General features: G+C 40.0%; 1 protein-coding gene across 1 annotated transcript in view; it reads left to right on the forward strand.

Moving 5' to 3' along the window:
* The window catches only part of LOC127579377 (tectonic-1-like), a 34,193-nt gene that overhangs the window by 6,220 nt on the left and 5,745 nt on the right, over positions 1–22,228 (forward strand). Inside the window, exons 4-11 of the mRNA XM_052032129.1 lie at positions 1,179–1,333; positions 4,714–4,801; positions 7,104–7,216; positions 8,250–8,276; positions 9,534–9,662; positions 13,725–13,850; positions 19,243–19,324; positions 20,648–20,792. Of these exons, the coding sequence (XP_051888089.1) occupies positions 1,179–1,333; positions 4,714–4,801; positions 7,104–7,216; positions 8,250–8,276; positions 9,534–9,662; positions 13,725–13,850; positions 19,243–19,324; positions 20,648–20,792 (865 nt within the window). The remainder of the gene's footprint in view (positions 1–1,178; positions 1,334–4,713; positions 4,802–7,103; positions 7,217–8,249; positions 8,277–9,533; positions 9,663–13,724; positions 13,851–19,242; positions 19,325–20,647; positions 20,793–22,228) is intronic.

A 22,228-nucleotide genomic window follows, 5' to 3' on the forward strand; every position in this document is an offset into this window, starting at 1 on the left:
TTTATTAAATATATATTCCAAATAGTTATTGAAAAAATTATTTTAAAAATCTTACTGTAATGTTCTTTGCTCAATCTGACCAAGTGAAAATAAATTGAATTTTCTAATAATTTGGGAAGTAATTTCTGCACATAGCTTGTATCATGCCTCCAAATTCTGATAGTATTATGTGATTGTATTTTTCTCGCTCTTGCTCTCTCTCACCTCCTGACATGGGTCTTTAAAAACAATTAGGAGGAGACCAGTAATTTTGTTTTTCAGTCAAGATTCCAAAAAACAAGAAACTTTTAGTTCACTTTTTTTTAGATGTTATTGCAGAACAATAACAATTTTTCTCATGAACCCAGTAAGTTTCAAAGGAATGCTGGAAGCAGAGTCAGGTGAGTTTCAAGGGAGCGCTAGAAACAGAAAGGAGCATGGGGTCCAGATCCTGGCGTGTGACAGGGAATGAGGGAATTAGCACCCAGTGAGCCAGATACCATGCCATTGAGACTTCCAAATAGTCAGGTAGCAGATTGTTGTTGTTTTATTATTTGGGTTAGTTTTTAACTTGGTTTATATATTACATTATACATTTCCTATCATTTGATGAAATGTGGCAAATAAACTCATTTAGATCAAGTTATTGGTATTAATACTAAATAGAACTATAAATGTATTTTTCAAAGTTAATGAAAACCTAAATAATTGTAATAGCACATTATAAATCTTTTGTAATCCCGGGCACAAACTAGAAAAGATAAGCATCACGGAGCAAGAAGAGACTGCAGATGCTGGAATCTGGAGCAAAACAAACTGTTGGAGGAACTCAGCAGGTTGAGCAGCATCTGTGATGGTAGGGAGGAGGGGGGGTGTAATTATCAACATTTTGGATTGAGAGCAGAATCTCGACCCAAAATGTTGACAGTTCCTTTCCCCAACAGATGCTACTCGACACTGAGTTCCTCCAGCAGTTTGTTTTTTGCTCCAGTTTCCAGCATCTGCAGTCTCGTGTCTTTAAGATAAGCATTACATCTGATCAATGTTTACAGTTTTTGTAAATGAGGGTATATGTTATAGCTTTCACAGTTTCTTTCTGAATAACAATGTATACTGCTCATTTGCAAGTTTGTTTTGAAATGTTTATCCTAGTTAACAAATACTTCTCTCTGTTCGCATGTTTGTATTTTAATCCTCAGACAAGAAAGGATCATCTTTTTTTACCCCAGAAGTGCCAAGTACTAGCAATTTTGACAGTTTAATGAAACAGTTTGGTGGTTTTTCCTTCAATACTGAAGCACCTCCAACTCTATCACCTACAAGTACATCTAGTTCAACTTCAAGTGGCTATCAGGTAGCAATACCTCGAGTTTTGCAAATGAATACATTCGATTAGGTTTGAATTTTGCCTTTATTCTGGTCTCCACTTTTTTTTAGTTTTGTACTAACACTACCAATTCAGTTGCAGTTTGGCTCCTTGATTCAGACTTCCTTCATTTTGTTTCAATTAAGCTCCTTGAAATTGCTCATTTGTTCTTATTTTTGATGCAAGATACAAAATTCCGGACCCCATGGATTGTTCATTTGGATCACATTGTTCTTTATTAAAATTTAAAAGAATGTTTTGAGATGGCAAAGCTATTTAAATTCAGAAAGTAGCCAGAAGTGAAGATTGACATAAATAAATGGAACTCATTTGTTAAACTTCAGGAAATTATGATTTATTTAATAAGTTGGAAACAAAAAGTCAATTTGCTCAGCTTTCTGTTACAGAGATTTTAAACTCATCTGTAATATTTTTTCTTAAACATTTAAACATTTTTCATAAATCTTATGAATTATCACAATTGTCTCTGCAATGAGACTTAGGAACAGATATTAGCTGCCATAGTATACTAAGTAAACTATGTATACTTAGTTTAAATATACTAAGCCATAAAAATAAGGTTTCACTGTTTTATTTTTTTGTTTTGACTTTTTCCCCTTGTAAAGCCTTTAATTCAATGCAGTCTCACATTATTAGTAGAAGACCTTTATTTTGCAGATCAACAAACAATCTGCTGGAAGAACTCAGTGCGTCAAGCAGTATCTGTGGGAGGAAAGGAATTGTGGATATTTTGGGTCGAAACCCTGTATCAGGAACATTGACAATTCCTTTCCTCCCACTGATGCTGCTTGACCTGTTGAGTTTTTCCAGCAGATTAATTGTTGCTCCAGATTTCACCATCTGCAGTCTCTTGTGTCTCCCTTATTTTGCAGATGTTAGGTATAAGGTGTAAGGCCCACTCTTTCATATGATTCAACTACAACCTGAGCTCAGCCTCCAAACACACATGGTTCAATTCCATTGGAAAATCGCAGCAGGTCAGGCAGCATCTGTGGAAAGAGATACAGAGTTAACATTTCAGCTCAATGACCCTTTTTCAGACAGTTCCAATGAAGTGTCTTCAACCTGAAATGTTAACACTATTTCTCTTTCCACAGATGCTGCCTGACCTGCTGAGTGTTTCCAGCCTCTTCTGTTTGTATTTCAGATTTCCATAATCTGTGGTTTATTTGATTTTCCTCTTCAAGTTAATTCCTGAGGGAGGAGTGTGATTGGGTGATTGTCCTTTGAGGAGCAGACAGGGTTTGTGCTCTTTTGCTATTGGAAGAATGAGAGGTGATCTCATTAAAATTCATAGAGTCTTGAAATAGTAGATGTTTGGATGATGTTTCCCTTAGCTGGAGCATTAAGAAATTGGGTTACCGGTTGGTTAACCAGATCAGAGGTTAGTAGAGGAAAATGATGCTAAGATCAGCTGTGATCTTGTTGAATGGTCCAGGAGTGAAGGGCTGAATGGCCTACTCTTCCTTCTATTTTGTGTATTCCTATGGTTTAAATCAGATGGGAAAATAGCAATAAATATATTGGATAAAAAGTATGGTAAACTTTAGAACCATTTCAAAATGAAAATGGTGAAAACTAACATAGAAGCATGACTCAGACCATGTATCATCCCTGCTACCACAACACTATCTCTCCATCAGAGATGCAGCTGATGACATTGTTTCCTTCCTGTTCTTTTGGAGCAGTGTAGGGAAACTTGGAAACACTTTGTTCTGGAGTGCCCCCAGAGCAGGGCAGTCCCAGAAGGACACAGCTTAATAAAGCAAGGCCAATGCTAAACTCCATCCACAACCAGCTTCCTACCAACATCCCCATCTTCTCCCCCCACCCCAACTGTTGATCTGCACTCAACAGCCCAATGATTTCACTATTTTGCCCACCCTTAAGCTGCTTTTTCTGACCATCACTGTCTCCCATCTTGATTCCAATGCTCCCATTCCTCCCCTCTCTCCATGTTTATGGTCAGCTTTCCTGAAACCCTGATCAGTTTGGCCAGATGATATTAAAACGCCCATCAAGTACTGGGCTCTGATGAATGAAATTTGAGAGAAGGTCTCATTGAAACGTACAAAATGTTTACAGGGCTTGATAGGGTAGGTGCAGGGATAATGTTTCCCCTGGCTGGAGTGTCTAGAACCATGTGTCATAGTTTCAAAATAAGAGGTTGGCCTATTCAGAACTGAGATGAGGAATAATTTCTTACCTGTAGAGTAGTGAATTTTTGGATTTCTCTGCCCAACAGGCTACGAAGTCTCAATCACTGACTATATTAAAGACTGAGTTCAATAGATTTTTGGATATTAAGGGACACGGGATTAGTTGAAGAAAGTGGCATTCTCCCCTAATTACAGGCCCTATCGAGCTGCCTACTCAAGCCAGTCTCTGGAGAAGAGTACCAGGTGGCACATTTTCCAGCATAAGAATGTGCAACACTCAATTAGTTGTGTTCAAGGTCTTGCATTTAGACTCCTTTAATGCCATTCCAGAGTGTTTTGAAGATGGCCATTTGGCTGATCGTGACCATGCAAGATAAGAAAGACCTATTGATACCAATCTAACTTCCCAGATCTTGGGCCATTGCCTTGTAAACTACAGCATGCCAAATGCTCACCCAGGCACTTTTTGAATGTAATTAAGTTTCTGTTTTAACTACCCTTTCGGGCAACAAATTCCAGAACCCTATCACCTTTATGGTGGGAGAAAAATAGTCCTCAATTTTACTCTAATCTTTCTATTATCTGCCAGGGGAAACATATCCTCCCTATTCATCCTATATAGGCCACTAATAATTTAACCACCACGCAAATCTCCCCTCAGGCACCTCTGTCCCAAGAAAAACAAAATTCCAGTTTAGTCGATCTTTCCTCATAACTAAACCTTTCTGCCCCTTGCAACATACTTGAAGACCATTCTCTGAGCCCATTTTAGGACATTTTTCCTGTAATGCAGTGAGCAGAACTGGGTACAGTACTCTGTGGCTTAACTAGTATGAGCTCCCTATTGCATTCTGCACCTCTTCCAATGAAGGAAAGAATCTCATATGGCTTCTCATGCTCCTTATCTACTTGTAGAAATGCATATCTAGGTTCCTTTAGTCCTCTGCACTTTAGTATCCTGTCATTTTTGTATATTCCCTAATACATTAGATTATACTTCTCCAGATTTACTACTTTTCTCCTATTTAACCTGTCTTGATATTTTCTGGAAGCCTATGCTTTTTACCTTACTATCTACTACATGGATAGTTTTTGTTTCATATGCAAATTTATTTATTATTCTTCCTACCTTTTAAAACAGAATCTGTTGATATTGATCTACTCACTGCTTTTTTTCTTGTTCCTCAGTATGGTATGCCTATTAAAATCAGAAGTGGTTATCTGAAGCTTCCTGCTCCTCTGGCAACATCTACATGCACTGACAATAACCCTGCAGGTAAGAGACAGGGCAACTGAAATGTGCTTACGATTAAAAAAGATAAACTATTTCTGAAAATCCATTCAGTTATTATAAAATTGGGATGATTATTTTAAGTTTTTTGGAACATTGAGCCAGAACTTTATGTCATTGGTGAACAATCTGCCAGCAAAAGATTACACTTGACCACAAACTTTCTGTGGGTCTTCCACTTAATGTTCCGTAGTTAGAAAGCAATTTTGGCAGATCGAGGCCTATGTGAATCAAGCAAGGAACTGTATATCTCCTTAATGAATCAGACTAAATGAATCTGAACCAGAAAATGTTAGCTAGATTAGAATAGCAAAAATGGAGCAGCTAGTAGAGCTACTGCCTCCCAATACCAGAGACCCAGGTTCAGTCATGACCTTGAGTGCTGTCTGTATGGAGACTGCAAGGGGTTTCCTCTGGCTGCTCTGAATTCCTCCCACATCCCAAGGATGTGCAGTTTGGTAGGTTAATTGGCCATTGTAGATTGCTCCTTGTGAGTATGTGTGTGATAGAATCTGAGAAGACTTGATGAGAATGTGGGGAGAATGAAAATAGGATTAATGTTAGATTAGTGTAGATGGGTGGTTGATGGTTGGCACAATGGGCTAAAGGGCCTGTTTCCATGTTGTATCTCTGACTATGGTTGCTTGACATCTGAAATAAAAACCTAAGATACTCAGCAGGAACCATTGGTTCAAGCTCTGTTATAGGCAAGTTTTTTGAAGCAGTAATAAGGAAGAACATTAATAAGTACTTGAAGAAACTTGTGTTGATAAAAGGAGAGCCAGTGTGAATCTGTTAAAGAGAAAGTGTTTCATAACAAAAGACTGTTAACAAATGTAAGCCTCATGAATTAAAGGGTCATTAGCAGCATGGAAAGGGAATTGACGTAAAGGCAGAAAGCAGAGAAATGTGATATAAAGTTACTTCTCAGACTGGAGGATGGTAAACACTGGTGTCCTCCTGGGTTCATGCAGATATATATCTAAAATAAAATGACTTGGATGTGAGTGAACGAGGCAAAATCGCTAAATTTTTAGATGACACAAAGCCAGGAAGTGTGGTAAATAGTAAAGAGGACAGTAATTGACTGCAAGAAAAGAACAAGAAAGGACGATTAGAAATAACAGACAAAGTAGAACAAAAGGGAAAGTAATCCTGATAGTATGTGGGCAAAAGACCAGTGAGGGATGATCTTAGCCCAAAAAAGCAGGAAGTGGAATCAGTATAGATGAAGATAAAAGAAGATGAGGGACAAAAAACACTGGTTGTACTGTTTTACAACATCCCTGCTAGTAGGGAGAGAGAATTGATCAAGAAGTATGTATAAAAGATAACACAATAATCATGGGAGGTTTGAGCTTCATATAGACTGAACAAATCAATCTGGCAAATTGTAGTTTGGAACTGCAATATATCATTGCTTTGACAATGCAACAGCTATCCCAGATATTATCTTGTGCAATGAGACTTTAATATAAAGAATCATTTGGGGGGAAAAAGTAATCATATTATGATGGACTTTTGTATGCAATTCAAGAGACAGAAGCTTAGCTAAGCCACTTATGTAGGTATGAGGAATGCATTGTCTAAGGTTGATTGTGAAGTTAAGTTGAAAGGTTTACCACTGGTTAGACAATTGCAAGCATTTAAAGATATATTTCAAAATACCCAAGAAATATACATTCCTTTGAGAAAATACAAATTCAATGAGAAAAATTATCCATTCATGGATAGTTAGGCAGGTTAAGGATTGTATTGGATTACAAATGGTTTATAACGTTGTCAACATGATAATTATCGATGTTTCAAGTTGAAACCCTGCATCAGGCCCTGATACAGGGTTTCAACCAGAAACATTGACAATTCCTTTCCTCCCACATGCTCCTTGACCCGTTGACTTCCTCCAGCAGATTGTGTGATGAGGAAGAAAGCTGTTTTCAAAAAAACATATAATTTGTTTATTTTGAAACAACCATCAACAATTAAAACTCAAAAGAATGAGACTCTACACTGTACAAGTGAATTTTAGGGCATTTAGTTGGCTGTTATTAAATGCCATGGTGTTAAATTATTTACATTGGAATGGACCAGCCTGAACTCTTTTGGTCAATTCTAGTAACTATCACACAAGCAGAGAAATTTCAGTATTGAGTCTGTTGTCAGTGAGATACTGGTTTTCCCACATATCCCACGGGTTCAGGGTATCTAAGAAAACAATTCTGCATTAAGCTGTATCTATAGAGCTTTTTATTTAGTGATATTTGACTCTCATTTCTTTGTATCATAGCTTTTTTGATAGATCAAACAACACATTGCAGTAGAAGGATACACAAATCAACAAATTGCACGAGTCTTCCAGCATTAAGCATAAACAACTACCTCAATTTTAAAATTCTTCCAGTAAGTTTTCACAGTTTGATATTTCATGTTGATTGGTGGTTGTAAAATAAAATATACAAAATAATGGGATAAATGTTACTGAATTTTAGTAGCATTTCCAATTAGAACTCTTGGAGCTCAGTGATTAGACTGTCTGTAGGTACTAGACATCAGATATTTACCTTCAAGTACAGAAATTCAGGATTCACTGAATGTCAGCTGTTGCTGCATCTGTCACAATGCTTCATTATTGGACACTGCATGGAAACCAACAGTAGGGCCCAGATTTACTGAGATTCCCAGCACTGCACTGGCCTACAGAGTGAGATACAGGAGGAAGATACTTTTTTTTGGATATTTTGCTTCTGTTTAATGTTTTTAATCTGTAGAATAGGTTTTAATTATTTCAATTTTTAAATAAATATTTATTGCAATTGTTATTGATTTTTAAATGGCTGAATGCCAGAGACGTTATCAAAACTGTTTAAGATGCCTCGTGGTCGCCACAGTTTGCAAAGTCCAGCCTCAGCTTTATCTTCTGTCATGGTTGGGGACCTCAGCACTAGATACCGCTCCCACAATCTCCGTGTTTGCCCAGCCACTATTCAGATCTTAGCACTGGCCTTGGGATTGCAGGGGTGCTAGCATTCTAAATCCTCCACATTCAGCCCAGGTAAGTACAGGCATATGGGGGACCAAAAGTGGTGATTGTGGGCAGTAGGTCAGGCCTACCAAAGTCTGGGCCAGTATTCATCACTAGTATTAATTGATAAGCCATTATTATATTCTAACAATTCATATTTAAGTTAACTCATCAAGTTCTGTATGCACCTCAATATTTATTTATCAATTGACCATGGGAAGTATTGAGCAATTTACTCAATTGTGCTCTGGGAAGCTGATTCTGAGTTCATAAATTAAGCTAGAAGACTCCATGTAATGTGCTCATATGTGTAGGCAGTTTCTAAGTTGTGAATATATTTTGTGATGAAACTTTTTGAAATTATCTTTTTAATCTAGAAACTAATATATGGAAATACAATATATTTTTCAGAGCCCTAATGCAGACTTGAATAGTGGAGTAAGTATGTAGTTTTTAAATCTTACTGGTTTATGTTCTTACATTTTATAAAAGTGAACATAATAAAGGAGTTAATTGTTTTAGTGGCTTGTTAGTGTTGCCTTGTAGGAACTATTGATCCCATATAACTAAGTTACAGGAAGACTGAAATTCCTGATTTGGAATCTTTACATATTTAGGTTAAAAGGAGAAAAGGTTTGATTTGAGTGTTGTTCTAAATCACATATATGATGGTAGAGAAACATTCTTCACATCGGTATGTGGTGCTATGGAATTGTTGGTGTATTAACCACATGCTGTCTAATTTTCCGGTATAATATTTTACAAAAATTGTAACTCATGACTTTGTAGGTAATACATTTGATCCACCTGCTTTAGAACTGGAAAAAAAATTAAACATGTAACAGACTGAAATTCCTTTTGACTTTGTGCCAAATAAGAGGGAAAGAATAGATGCCACATATTTATTTTCAATTTAACTCCTTTCAGCTCACAAATTTCATTGGCTCATGATGGACAAAAGTAGCAGTGAAATTACAAATGTGCCTCAACAATAGAATTAAGATATTGGGTAATCATCTGTTCAACACAATGCCCACATGTGTTTGTATACTGATTGGGATAATCAACCAGCTGACAAAAACCAGAATGACCAATGTTGTTTCATAGATTGTTGTACTTTAGATAATTTACCAATAAGTGTGTTTGTTTAGAAATTTTAATTCTCTGACAACAATATTTGGATTCCTTGCTGCTACTCTGAGATTGCAGCATTGCAGTCTGAAAGGATGCCACTATTATAATTTGTACATTGCTTGAATATTTATTCAGTGATCTATAACCAGGACTGCAGTTTGCCACTGTTTATTTAAAGAAAGCAGAAGTATTCTCTGTATTTAACATGGTATTACTGAATATCATTCTAATGAAAATTAATTTTTATAAATTGCGCTGAAGCCCATACAACAGGAAAATATTTTTAATGCAATTACCACCTGCATAATATGAAAGATGCATTCAATTTTAAGATACTTTTTAACAAATGAACAATCTCAAATGTTTAAAAGATACATATTAAAGAGATAACTGAATTTTTGATTTTTGTTCTTCAGTTTTAGGGACTTCATTTTATGTTTAAATCTAAGAACTTTAGTAATGAGTCGACAATGTTAAAATCTTATATTGACTTTAAGAAAACATTTGGATTATATACTAAAATTAGATATATTCAACTAATTAATTTTGGCTTCCTTCCAGATTCCAGTCCTCCTTACTTCTATAATTTTGAGATCTTTAAATGGAACATTAATACGCCTGAAAGACTTTGCTGTTAATAATTGGGTACCTAACCAAGATGTTAGTATGTGCAGAAATATTGTGCTAGAGGTAAGTTGGGAATTATGTGGTTACTTTTGAAAGCCTTATTCTGCTAGAATCGTCATACATTTTTAGCCTCATCATTACTTCCAAGTTAGTGGCCATTGTGGGACTGGACCAGGGTTAGAGTGGAGCACTAGAAGCTTTGGCTCAAGAGGCTTTGGCAAGAGGAGGCTAAGGTAAGTCTCTGGTAAGTTCCTTCCTTCCTTCCTCCCTCCCTCCCTCCCTCCCTCCCTCCCTCCCTCCCTCCCTCCTCTAGTGCCAGGCTAGAGTAGTTAGAATGGCTCCAGGGTCAGTGGTGTGTTCCTCATGTGAGATGTGAGAGTTCTGGGAGACCTTCAGTCTCCCTGATAGCTACATCTACACGAGGTGCATCCAGCTGCAGCTCCTTACAGACCGTGTTAGGGAACTGGAAATGCAGCTGGATGACCTTCAGCTCCTACAGGAGAACGAGGAGTTCATAGATAAGAGCTGCAGGGAGGCAGTCACTCCTAAGCTGCAGGATGCAGGTAGCTGGGTGACTGTCAGGAGAAGGAAAGAGAATAGGCAGGTAGTGCAGAGTACCCCTGTGGCTGTTCCCCTCCATAACAGGTATACCGCTTTGGATACTGTTGGGGTGGGGGGGGGGAACCTACCGGGGAAAGCCACAGCTGTCAGGTCTTTGGCACTGAGCCTGGTTGTCTGGCACAGATGGGAAGGGAGGAGAAGAGGAGAGTGATAGTGATAGAGGATTCAAGAGCAAAGGGGGCAGACAGGAGATTCTGTGGGTGTGAAAGAGACTCCTGGACAGTATGTTGCCTTCCAGGTGCCAGGGTCAGGGACGTCTTGGATCAGGTCCACAGCATTCTGAAGGGGGAGGGCAAACGGCCAGAGGTTGTGGTATATATTGGTACCAATGACATAGGTAGGAAAAGAGATGAGGTCCTGAAGAGGAAATATAGGAAGCTGGAAAATAGGACCTCAAGAGCAGTAACCTCTGGTTTGCTGCCTATGCCACGTGCCAGTGAGGGTAAGAATAGGTTGATTTGGCAGATGAATGTGTGGCTGAGGAGTTGGTGCAGGGGGCAGGGTTTCAGATTTGTGGATCATTGGGATCTCTTCTGAGGAAGGTACAACCTGTACAAAAGGGATGGTTTACACCTGAACTGGAGGTGGACCAATATTTTTGCGGGCAGGTTTGCTAGAGCTGTTGAGAAGGGTTTAAACTAGTTTGGCGGGGGGGTGGGAACCCGAGTGATAGGTCAGAGGTTGGTGCATTTAGTGTACAAGTAGATGCAGCGTGTACAAAGACTGTAAGGAAGGACAGGCAGTTGAAAGGGCAAAATTGCAGTCAGTTGGATGGGTTGAAGTGTGTCTATTTTAATGTGAGAAGTATCAGGAACAAGGCTGATGAACTTAGAGCATGGGTTAGTATATGGAACTATGATGATGTGGCTATTACAGAGACTTGGCTGTCACAAGGGCAGGAATGGCTGCTGGATATTCTGGGTTTAGATGTTTCAAAAGGGACAGGGCCAGAGGTAAAAGAGGTGGGGGAGTGGCTTTGCTGATCAGGGACAGTGTCGCAGCTGTAGAAAGGGAGGATGTCCTGGAGGGATTATCTAGCTTGTCACCAAACTCCGAGACCTAGGACTCAACACCTCCCTCTGTAACTGGATCCTTGACTTTCTAACAAACAGACAGCAATCAGTGAGGATAGGGAGCAGTACTTCCGGCACAATTATTCTCAACACTGATGCCCCACACGGCTGCGCCTTCAGCCCTCTATTCCCTATACACTCGTGACTATGTGGCCAGATTCTGCTCTAACTTCATCTACAAGTTTGCAGATGATACCACCGTGGTAGGCCATATCTCAAACAGCGATGAGTGGGAGTTCAGGAAGGAGATAAAGAGCTTAGTGGAATGGTGTCATGACAACAACCTTGCCCTCTATGTCAACAAAACAGAAGAGCTGGTCATTGACTTCAGGAAAGGGGGCAGTGTACATGAACCTGTCTACATCAATGGTGCTGAGGTCGAGAGGGTTGAGAGCTTCAAGTTCCTGGGAGTGAACATCACCAACAACCTGTCCTGGTCAAATCACGTAGAACCCATGGCCAAGAAAGCTCACCAGCGCCTCTACTTCCTCAGAAGGCTAAAGAAATTTGGTTTGTCCCCTTTGACTCTCACCAACTTTTACAGATGCACCATAGAAAGTGTCCTATCTGGATGTATCACGGCTTGGTACAGCAACTCCTCTACCCAGGACTGCAAGAAACAGCAGAGAGTTGTGGACACAGCCCAGTGCATTACGGACACCAGCCTCCCCTCCTTGGACTCTGTCTTTACCTCTTGTTGTCTTGGCGAAGGAGCCAGTATAGTTAAAGACCCCACCCACCCGGGACATTCTCTCTTCTCTTCCGTCGGGTAGAAGATACAGGAGCCTGAAGGCACCTACCACCAGATTTAAGGACAGCTTCTACCCCACTGTGAGATGGACTATGACCTCACGATCTACCTTGTTGTGACCTTGCACCTTATTGCACTGCACTTTCCCTGTAGCTGTGACATTTTACTCTACTGTTATTGTTTTTACCTGTACTACATCAATACAGTCTGTACTAACTCAATGTAACTGCACTGTGTAATGAATTGACCTGTACGATCAGTTTGTAAGACAAGCTTTTCACTGTACCCTGGTACAAGTGACAATAATAAACCAATGCCAATACTGAGTCAGTGTGGGTGGAAGTCAGAGACAGGAAGGGAGTGGTCACTCTATAGGGACTATTTCTATGAACCCCATGATAGCAACAGAGACACTGAGGAATAGATCGGGAGACAGATTGTGGAGAGGTGCAAAAATAACAGGGTTGTTGTCATGGGTGATTTCAACTTCCCTAATATTGATTGGCACCTCCTTAGTGTAAAGGGGATAGATGGGGCAGAGTTTGTTAGGTGTGTCCAGGAAGGATTCCTGAAACAGTATGTGGAAGACTAGAGGAGGGGCCATTCTAGACCTGGTACTAGACAATGAGTCTGATCAGGTTTCAGATCTCTCAGTGGGAGAGCATTTTGGAGACGGTGACCATAACTCCTTGACCTTTACCATAGCCTTGGAGAGGGACAGGAGCAGATGATATGGGAAAGTATTTAATTGGGAGAGGGGGAATTATCATGCTATTGGGTAGGAACTTGGGAGCGTAAATTGGGAACAGATGTTCTTGGGGAAGTGTACAATGGAAATGTGGAGGTTGTTTAGGGAGTACTTGCATAGGGTTCTGGATAGGTTTGTCCCATTGAGGGATCTTGGCCTCCATGTCCATAGATCCTTCAAGGGTGCCATGCAGGTGGATAGGGTTGTTAAAAAGGCGTATGGTATGTTGGCCTTCATTAGTCAGGGGATTGAGTTCAAGACCCGTGAGGTAATGTTGCAGCTCTATAAAACTCTGGTTAGACCACCCTTGGAGTATTGTGTTCAGTGCTGGTCACCTCATTATAGGAAGGATGTGGAAGGTTTAGAGAGGGTGCAGAGGAGATTTACCAGGGTGCTGCCTGGATTGGAGAGCATGTCTTATGAGGATAGGTTGAGTGAGCTCGGGCTTTTCTCTTTGGAGCGAAGGAGGATGATAAATGACTTGATAGAGGTGTACAATATGATAAGAGGCATAGATCGAGTGGACAGTGAGAGACTTTTTTCCCCAGGGCAAAAATGGCTAACACGAGGGGGCATAATTTTAAGGTGATTGGAGGAAGGTAGGATGGGAATGTCAGAGGTAAGTTTTTTACACAGAGTGGTGGGTGTGTGGAACGCACTGCTGGCAGAGGTAGTGGAGGCAGATAGGGACATCTAAGAGACTCTTAGATAGGCACATGAATGATTTAAAAAAAAATGGAGGGCTGTGTGGGAGGGAAGGGTTACATAGATCTTAGAGCAGGATAAAATGTTGGCACAACACCATGGGCCAAAGGGCCTGTACTGTGCTGTTCTATGTTCTGTAGAATGTAATAAATTGTTTGTGTATGGATTTTCAAATAAGAAATTCTGTATGATTTCAATAATGCCTTGTTCTTTATTTATATTTGTAGGTCAAGTATATAATTGTGTATAACAGTAAAGGGAAGATTGTAAATGTGTCTGCTGCTTTTGTTCTTGGAGCCATCAACAGTAGCAAGGAACCAGTGCAACAACGCTTCCAGATTAGTTTTATTCAGGTACAGTAACTTCAAAATTATTTTGGTAGTTGGAAAAAACTGAGTTGGTTCAATGATGACTGCTGTAAATTATAATTTTTTGAGTATGTCCTCAAAGCTATTATTGAAACTTGGGGACCATTATAGCAACAATATTATTCTCAAACTGTATATTGTTTAGTTTGCCCTACATAATATTTTCTTAATTTTTCCTCATTTAGCCTTCACATTTCTAAGGATATGCTTATTGTTTAACCTAGGGAAATGATGAGCAAAGAATGTTTTAAGACCAAGGTGATCTGACCAAAAAAAAAATTCTTATCTGCAAGTGGTCATGATCAGGAATTCACTGCCTGAAGGGGTGGTGGAAGGAGATTGAATTTTTGCTTTGAAGAGGAAATTGGATTGATATTTTAAAGAAAAATAATTGCAGGGCTGTGGGGAAAGAGTTGGGGAATGGGACTGACTAGACTTCTCTTGTGGATTTCTGATGGGGCATTGATGGGCTAAATGATCACCTTTCATTCTGTTACAGAACCATGATTTTGCTTGGCCCAAACTCTTATTGAGTAGCAAAGCAGTAGCATTTCCCACTGACCTCAAACTCTTCACAAAATGTACACATATGATTTAGGAAGAGGAGTAGGCCATTTGGCTCTTTGAGTCTGCTCCACCATTTTACTAAGATTATAGCTGATCTGATTGTAACCATAACTCTGGATTGCCACCTAACTGTGGTAACCTTTCATGCTTTTGCTTGTCTAGAATCTATCTACCACTGCCATAGAAACATTCATCAATCTTTGAGGAAGGCATGAGTGTTTGAGAGAAAAGATTTCAACTCATCTCTATCTTAAGTGTTTTTAAACAGTGACTCCTACTTCAAGGTTCTTACACTGGTTTGGTGGAAGGGGTCAGAGGTTGGTAGTGGAGTGTTGTTTCTCAGATTAAAGACCTGTGACCAGTGGTGTGCCGCAGGGATCGGTGCCGGGTCCCCAGTTGTTTGTCATCTGTATTAACTCTTTGAATGAGAATTTAGGTGGCACAATTACTAAGTTTGGGGATGCCATCAACATTGGTGTTGTGATGGAAGGTTGTCTAAGGTTACAATGGTATCTAGAAAAATGGGTCAAGGAATGGCAGATGGAACTTAACTCCGATAAGCATGAAGTGATGCATTTTGGGAAATTAAACCAGGATAGGACTTATTACAGTGAATAGCAGGGCCCTGGGAGTGTCATAGAACAGAGAGACCTATGGGTACAAGTACATAGTGCGTTGAAAGTGGCGACACAGGTGGACAAGGTGGTGAAGAAGGCATATGACATGGTTGCCTTCGTCAAATGAGGCAATGAGCACAAGGATTGGGACATCGTGTTATAGCTGTTCAAGATGTTGGTGAGACTGCACCTGGAATATTGTGTGCATTTCTGGTCACCGTGCTAGAGGAAGGATGAGATTAAGCTAGAGAGGGTGAAGAAAAGATGCAGAAGGCTGAATTATAAGTAGAGACTGGATAGGGTGGGACTGTTTTCCTTGGAGTGAAGGAGGCTGAGGGGCTGACCTTAGAGGTTTATAAAATTATAAGGTAGATGGTCACAGTCTTCTTCCAAGGGTAGGAGAGTCTAAAACTAGAGGGCATAGGTTTAAGGTGAGAAGGGAGAGAGTTCAAGGGGACCTGAGGGGCAAGTTTTTTCACGTAGAGCGTGATAAGTATATGGAATGACCTGTCAGAAGAACTGGTAGAGGTGGGTATAATTATAACATCTAAAAGACATTTGGACAGGTACATGGATAGGAAAGGTTTAGAGAGATATGAGCCAAATGCAGGCAAATTGGGATAGCTCAGGAAGGTTGACATGTACAACTTGGGCCAAGGGGCCTGTTTCTGTGCTGTATAACTCTGAGAAAACATTCTCTCCACAAGCATCCTGTCAAGACTTCTCAGCGTCTTGTACATTTGTATGAAGTTCCCTTTGATCCCTCTAAACTCCAGCAGATACCAGTCTAGCCTATCCAACCTCTCCTTGTAAAACAATCTGATTTATTCCAGCCAATGAATCCTCTCCGAACTGCTTCCAAAACACTCACACCCTTTCTTAAATTAGGCAACCAACGTTGTACACATGAATCCAAATATTCCCTATAACACTCTCCTTTTGTATTCAATTCCCCTCACCGTAAGCAATAACATCAGAATCAGGTTTATCACTGTCTTGCATGACGTGAAATCTGTTGTTCTGCAGCAGCAGTATAGTGGAAAGACAAAATTTCTATAAATTACAAAATAAATAAAAAGTGCAAAAAAAGGAATAATGAGGTAGTGTTCATGGGTTCATGGACCGTTCAGAAATCTGATGATGGAGGGGAAGAAATTCTCCCTGGATCATCAAATGTGGGTCTTCAGAGTCCAGTACCATTTCCCCGATGGTAGTAACGAAAAGAGGGCATGTCCCAGTTGGTGAGGGTCCTTAATGATGGATTCCGCCTTCTTGAGGCACCACCTCTTGAAGATATCCTCGATAGTGGGGAGGGTTGTGCCCGTGATTGAGCTGGCTGAGTCTACAACCCTCTGCAGCCTCTTGCTATACTGTGCATTGGGGCTTCCATACCAGGCTGTGATGCAATTAGCCAGAATGTTCTCCACCATACATCTATAGAAATTTGCAAGTCTTTGGTGATATATCAAATCTCTTTAAACTCCTAACAAAGTAGAGCTACTGGCGTACCTTCTTCATGATTACATCAGTGTTGGGCCCAGAACAGATCCTCGGAGATGTTGACACCCAGGAACTTAAAGCTACTCAACCTTTCCAAGGCTGACTCCTCAATGAGGACTGGTGCATGTTCTCCAGACTTGCTGAAGTCCACAACCAATCCTTGGTCTTGCTGACATTGAGTGCGAGGTTGTTGTTGCAACACCACTCAACCAGCCGATCTCTCTCACTCCTGTATGCTTCCTCATTGCCAACTGAGATTTTACCAACAACAGTGGTGTCATCTGCGAATTTATAAATAGCATTTGAGCTGTGCTTAGCCACCCAGTAATGAGTGTAGAGAGAGTAGAGCAGTAGGTTAAGCATGCATCCTTGAGGTGTGCCTGTGTTGATTATCAGCAAGTGAAGCTTGGTACCTCTTCCAGTTTAGTGTACACCATTCATTCCTCAGTGTGGTCTTCTCCAAGCTGGCAAAACCAAATTTCACTTTGCGGAGCACTAGCATTCAGTCCACAGGGGAGACTGCAAGCTTTCAGTTGCCTGTCACTTTAATTCTCCACTGGATTCCCATGCTGATCTGTCTGTGGCTTCCTGCACTGTTATAACATGGCCCAGAGTAGGCTTCAACACAGCCCCCCCCACCCCCCCCCCACCCCCCCCCCCCCCCCCCCCCCCCCCATCCATCCACCTGAACATTTTGCAACATTCTGAACTTAATAATGAATTCACGAATTTCTGGTAACTCGCTTTCAGTGTTAGAACTGATGAGTTCTGCTGTGGGTTACCATCTCAGTTGTTCTCTCTCCTGCTGGCCATTTCTCTCTAATTGCTTTCATCAACCAGTTAATTAAATGACTTCATCCAAAGCTCATCACACCAGTAACCCTTGCCTCACCAATAAGGGATGTTCTTTGTCCTATGTATCCATCTCCCAAGCTCTTTGCAACTTAAAACTAACTTGTTTTCTCTTTTTCCCAGTTCTGACCATGAGCCTTCAACATGAAACATTTTCTTTTTCCACAGATGTTGCCTGAGCTGCTGAGTGTTTCCAGAATTTTCTGCTTCTAATTTCAGATTTCCAGTATCTGCAATTTTTTTGATTCCCACTAATTTAAAGTTAGTTACTTTAGGGCCAGATTGCTAAGTATTAATCATGGTTTATTGTGACATTGAAAACTCTCGTGGTCCTTGTGCAGCTAAGCACTATGATTTTCCAACATATTTTACAGAGGCATTAGTTTATAAGTAGATTAAGTTATGTCATTTCAAATGATTTTAGGATAATTGTGGCGCAAGGGCTTCAAACAGCACAAGCCATGAAGACACCCTTGTTTACCTACTACAGCTTTGAGATTTCCATGTGCAAAAGTTGCTGAGAGAGGGTATGGTAATAAAGGCACACATTACTCCAGCAAAATCTGTGCCCTTGATTTGTACAAGTTCTAGTTTTGACATTAAAAATTTTAGTTAAACACCCCCCCCACATCATCATGCAGCTTTTTGAGCTATTTTGAGTTTTACATTTTAAGTTATAAAACAATGAGAAAAGAGTAAAGAATTCTCTGAATATAAACCCACCCCCTCCCCCCAAGATCATGAGAGATCATTCTATAGCCACGTTCACAGTGTAACCACATAGAGCTGTTCTTGGATCTTTAAGTACTTATTAAATTTTTAAAAAATACTTTCATTTCATTGTGAGTTGCAAAACATTATAAATATGCTTTCATTCCCAAGGTATATAAAAAAAATTAATAAGGAAAGCTCAGTTTTGTATTTTTATCGCACTTTATCTGCTTTCAAAGGTCCCAAGGTACTTCATATACAATGAATTATTATTGCTAAGTAGGAAAACACTGCAAAGTAAGAAAGCAAACTCTTCAAGCAGTAAGGAAATGAGGAACACATTTTTCTTTCATGAAGTTGTTTGATTGGGACAGTGGGAAAGCCTCTACCATTGGGGCTGCCAACGTCAACTGATCAAGCTGATATGCTTGCGTATTTTGCAACATTCTGAACTTAATGAATTCAACAATTTCTGGTAACTCACTTTCAGTGTTAGAACTGATGAGTTCTGCTGTGGGTTACCATCTCAGTTGTTCTCCCTCCTGCTGGCCATTTCTCTCTCCATTGTATCCAAGTCCAGTATGGAGCTCAAACCCATTATGGTCATAGAGTCATAGACCAATACAGCATGGATACAGGCCCTTCAGCGCAACGAATCCATGCCGACCATGGTGCCCACCCAGCTAGTCCAATTTCCTGTGTCTGGCCCATATCCTTCTAAGCCCCTCCCCTCCATGTACCTATTCAAGTTCTTCTTAAATGGTACTATTGCACCTACCTCAACCACTTCCTCTGGCAGCTCGTTCCATATAGTTGCCACCCTCTGCGTGGAAAAAGATGCCCGTCAGGTCCCTAAATTTTAAAGGTTAACCTTGGATGACCTTCACTAGGAGCTTCCTCCAATATATTCATGCCATTTGAATCCTACTGAAATAAATTGTTAATTGTGGCATTTTTGAATTTGTATTTTATTCTCTCCTTGTTAAAGGAGAAGCAACAGCATTGATCCTTTTAATAGACCAACATCCAGCTTAATGTGTTTATTGTCATTTTTGATATTGCCAGACTTAATAATGTTGCTTTTTAAGGATTTTTTTTGGTCTACTCATAAATGTCCTATTAAATTGCAGGAAAAGACGGTGGGAGTTCCTATCAGTGGAAACCCAGGCTATGTTGTTGGACTCCCTCTAGTGGCTGGATTTGGACCAAATGCCACATATCCTTTCCACACTAATTTTCAAGTTATGAAATAAATATACACGATGAAGGCACTTAAGCCCACCTCAGCAATACTCTTTTAGAAAGGCCCTTCATTTATCAACCATTATTCTCATTGTTTCTTGAATAATTCTACTGGAGCTTTTCTTCTTAAAGTCTGCAAGCAACTCCTGCCATTTACTTTCTTCCTTTCCTATCAGACCTCAATGTTTCTTCCAGATGATGGTGATTTTGTCATCATTTGTTCAATTTAGCACTTGGCACTCACTTGTCACAATGCAGCCTCTTGTCACATTTGGTGAACATCTTTTGATTAGTTTGCAAGTGTGATCCTCAGTTATTGGTCACCTGTTGTTTTAATTCTCTACTTCTAATCTTATCTCTCTCTCTTTTCTTGGCCTCCTACACTGTTCAATTTTGCCATTACAGCTCCTCTGAATCTATTTTTTTTTATTTCCTTGTCTCAGGAATTCATAAACATTCCTTTTTCGCTTTGCACCATTTGTCAGATCCCACTTTTCCTTTAGTTGTTGCCTACCCTACCAGTTTCTGTCTCCATAGTTACCCAAGCTTGCCGCATCATAACTTTTCCGGTTATGATGATCTCAAATAATAATCTTGTTCCTCTCTGCACTAATGCTGCCTGACCTGCTGAGTATTTCAATTATGTTGTTTTTATTGCATATTTCCATCAGTTTTAGAATTTGGGTTGTGGTGCGGTGATGCTATGTTTGATACAGTGTATTTTTCATTGTCATTCTATAAAACTGTGCATCACTTTCAGCCACTTGCATATGCAAAAAAAATCAGCTCCTTCTACACAAAGTTGCTAACCAACCTAACATCTACATTTCTTCTTCACACAGGAATATTCTATTCAATAACACGTGGAATAAGACTCATTAATGGAAATATACTTGAAAGTTCTGATAATGTCAAATCAATTTTATTCCATTTTCCAGATTTGACAATTTTTTGTTTCCATCCAGCCAGGGTGGTTTATCCTTTTTTGTCACCTTTTTAAATTGATTCAATTTTGTATTTAACTTTGGGAAGTAGGAAGATCCATGTCATCTTGCCCAGAAGGCCAAAGCAAATTAAAATCTTGAAATTAAATTAAAAGTTCTAAAGTAGGCATTCTCAAAACAAGCATGGTTTACAAACTAATATATATTAGTACTTAACTAAACTTTGCAAAGCTGCAGTCTTTGGCATCCAATGAATTTTATTTGTTAAGAAGGTTTCACTTTGGTATTTTTTTGCAGAAATCCCATTTTTCCTTATTTTATCCAGAAACTTTTGCTTAACTGAGTCTTTCCACTATTGGTATAATTCAAAGCAAAAATAGATTTGGGCAGCTGACAGTCATGAAGAGTTCAACCACACAGGAGTGTCTACAGATGGTAGGGCTCCGGACACCGGTACTTTTTGGATACAACTTAAACTCTGGCTGCATTATGCGGTAGGTCTGGCAAAATCATGTGTGTTTTCTTTAACACAGCCTCAATGGATATACAGTGCTAGCAATAATGCAGTGAAATGCCATGGGTGTTATATAAGCCAGTAGAATATTTCTTTAAATTGTATCACAATTTCCATTGGGTAAACTAATGCAGTGGAACACTTAACATTGGAAACTATAGTAACACCAGAGAGATGGATGAATTTTCCTTCGTCATTGAGCCAGGTAGCAGGAGAAAGGAAATCAAACTCTTTCTTGTTGGAAAGGCCTACCACCAAGTCACTGGCAAAGCTAAATTTTCCTTCTCTATCTACATTACAGATATATCTAGCTCCAGCTTTCTCAAGTAAAACATCAGCAGAGGAAGGAAGTAAGAGATGAGGCACAGTCTTTTGTACAATTTCTTTGCACCTTGCTTCTGTTATTAGACCATCCCGAGCTGCCTATTGGAGGTGACAGTAGAACTGAGATATTGACAGCCCCAATTTACACACAAAAGGGATGAACAAAAAATACTCTCCTCTTCCAGTATGGTTGCAAGGAAAGGCTTCAGTCTTTACCGAGACTTAGTACTGTAACTCCCACTCTCTTTGCAGCTCCTCTAAGCACTGCTTCTTCCTTTGTTGCAGTAGCTTTGCCCATACTTCCGAAACGTCACTGGAGAGCTTTTACACCAGAAATCTTGCTGCGAGCCTGCTGTGAATGGGCGATATCATCTAACCCCTGGAAAATCAATCAAGATTACATCTGTGCTGGAGGGACTCTGTTATTCAGCAGAGAAAAAGAGCAGAAAAGAGAGAGAATGTTTCTAAGCTTGAATTGAGCTTGCCTTCCCTCACTTCCTTCCTCTGACGCTTACCCAAGGTAGGCGGAGATAAGCTGATTAGATATGGTACTAGTGTAAGTGGAGAAGAAAAATTTAGCTTCACCAGTGACTTGGCAGTAGGCCTACCCACCAAGAGTTTGAATTGCTTTCCTCCATCATTGTGCCAGATAAAAGTCAAAGTTGAGTTTATTGTCATATGCACATGTAGGCACAGGTGCAATGAAAATCTTACTTGCAGCAGCGTCACAGGCACATAGCATCATATCAGCAGCATTCACAAGAAAAAGATAAATTAAACACACATTATATGCAATTTTTACAAGAAAAGTAAAAGTCCATTTTAGTGCAAAGTGATCAGAATGGTCATAGTGTTGCTAAACTGTAGTGGTGATTAGGGTTTTGCCAGTTGGTTCAAGAACTGAATGGTTGAAGGGAAGTAGCTGTTCTTGAACCTGGTGGTGTGGGACTTCAGGCTTCTGTACCTCCTGCCCGATGGCAGCTGCAAAAAGATGGCATAGCCCAGGTGGTGGGGATCTTTGATGGATGTTGTCTTCTTGAGGCAGCGCCTCCTGTAGATACTACCGATGGTGGGGAGGGATGTGCCTGTGCT

The sequence above is a fragment of the Pristis pectinata genome, chromosome 17 (genome assembly GCF_009764475.1).
Source record: "Pristis pectinata isolate sPriPec2 chromosome 17, sPriPec2.1.pri, whole genome shotgun sequence".
Taxonomy (NCBI): domain Eukaryota; kingdom Metazoa; phylum Chordata; class Chondrichthyes; order Rhinopristiformes; family Pristidae; genus Pristis; species Pristis pectinata.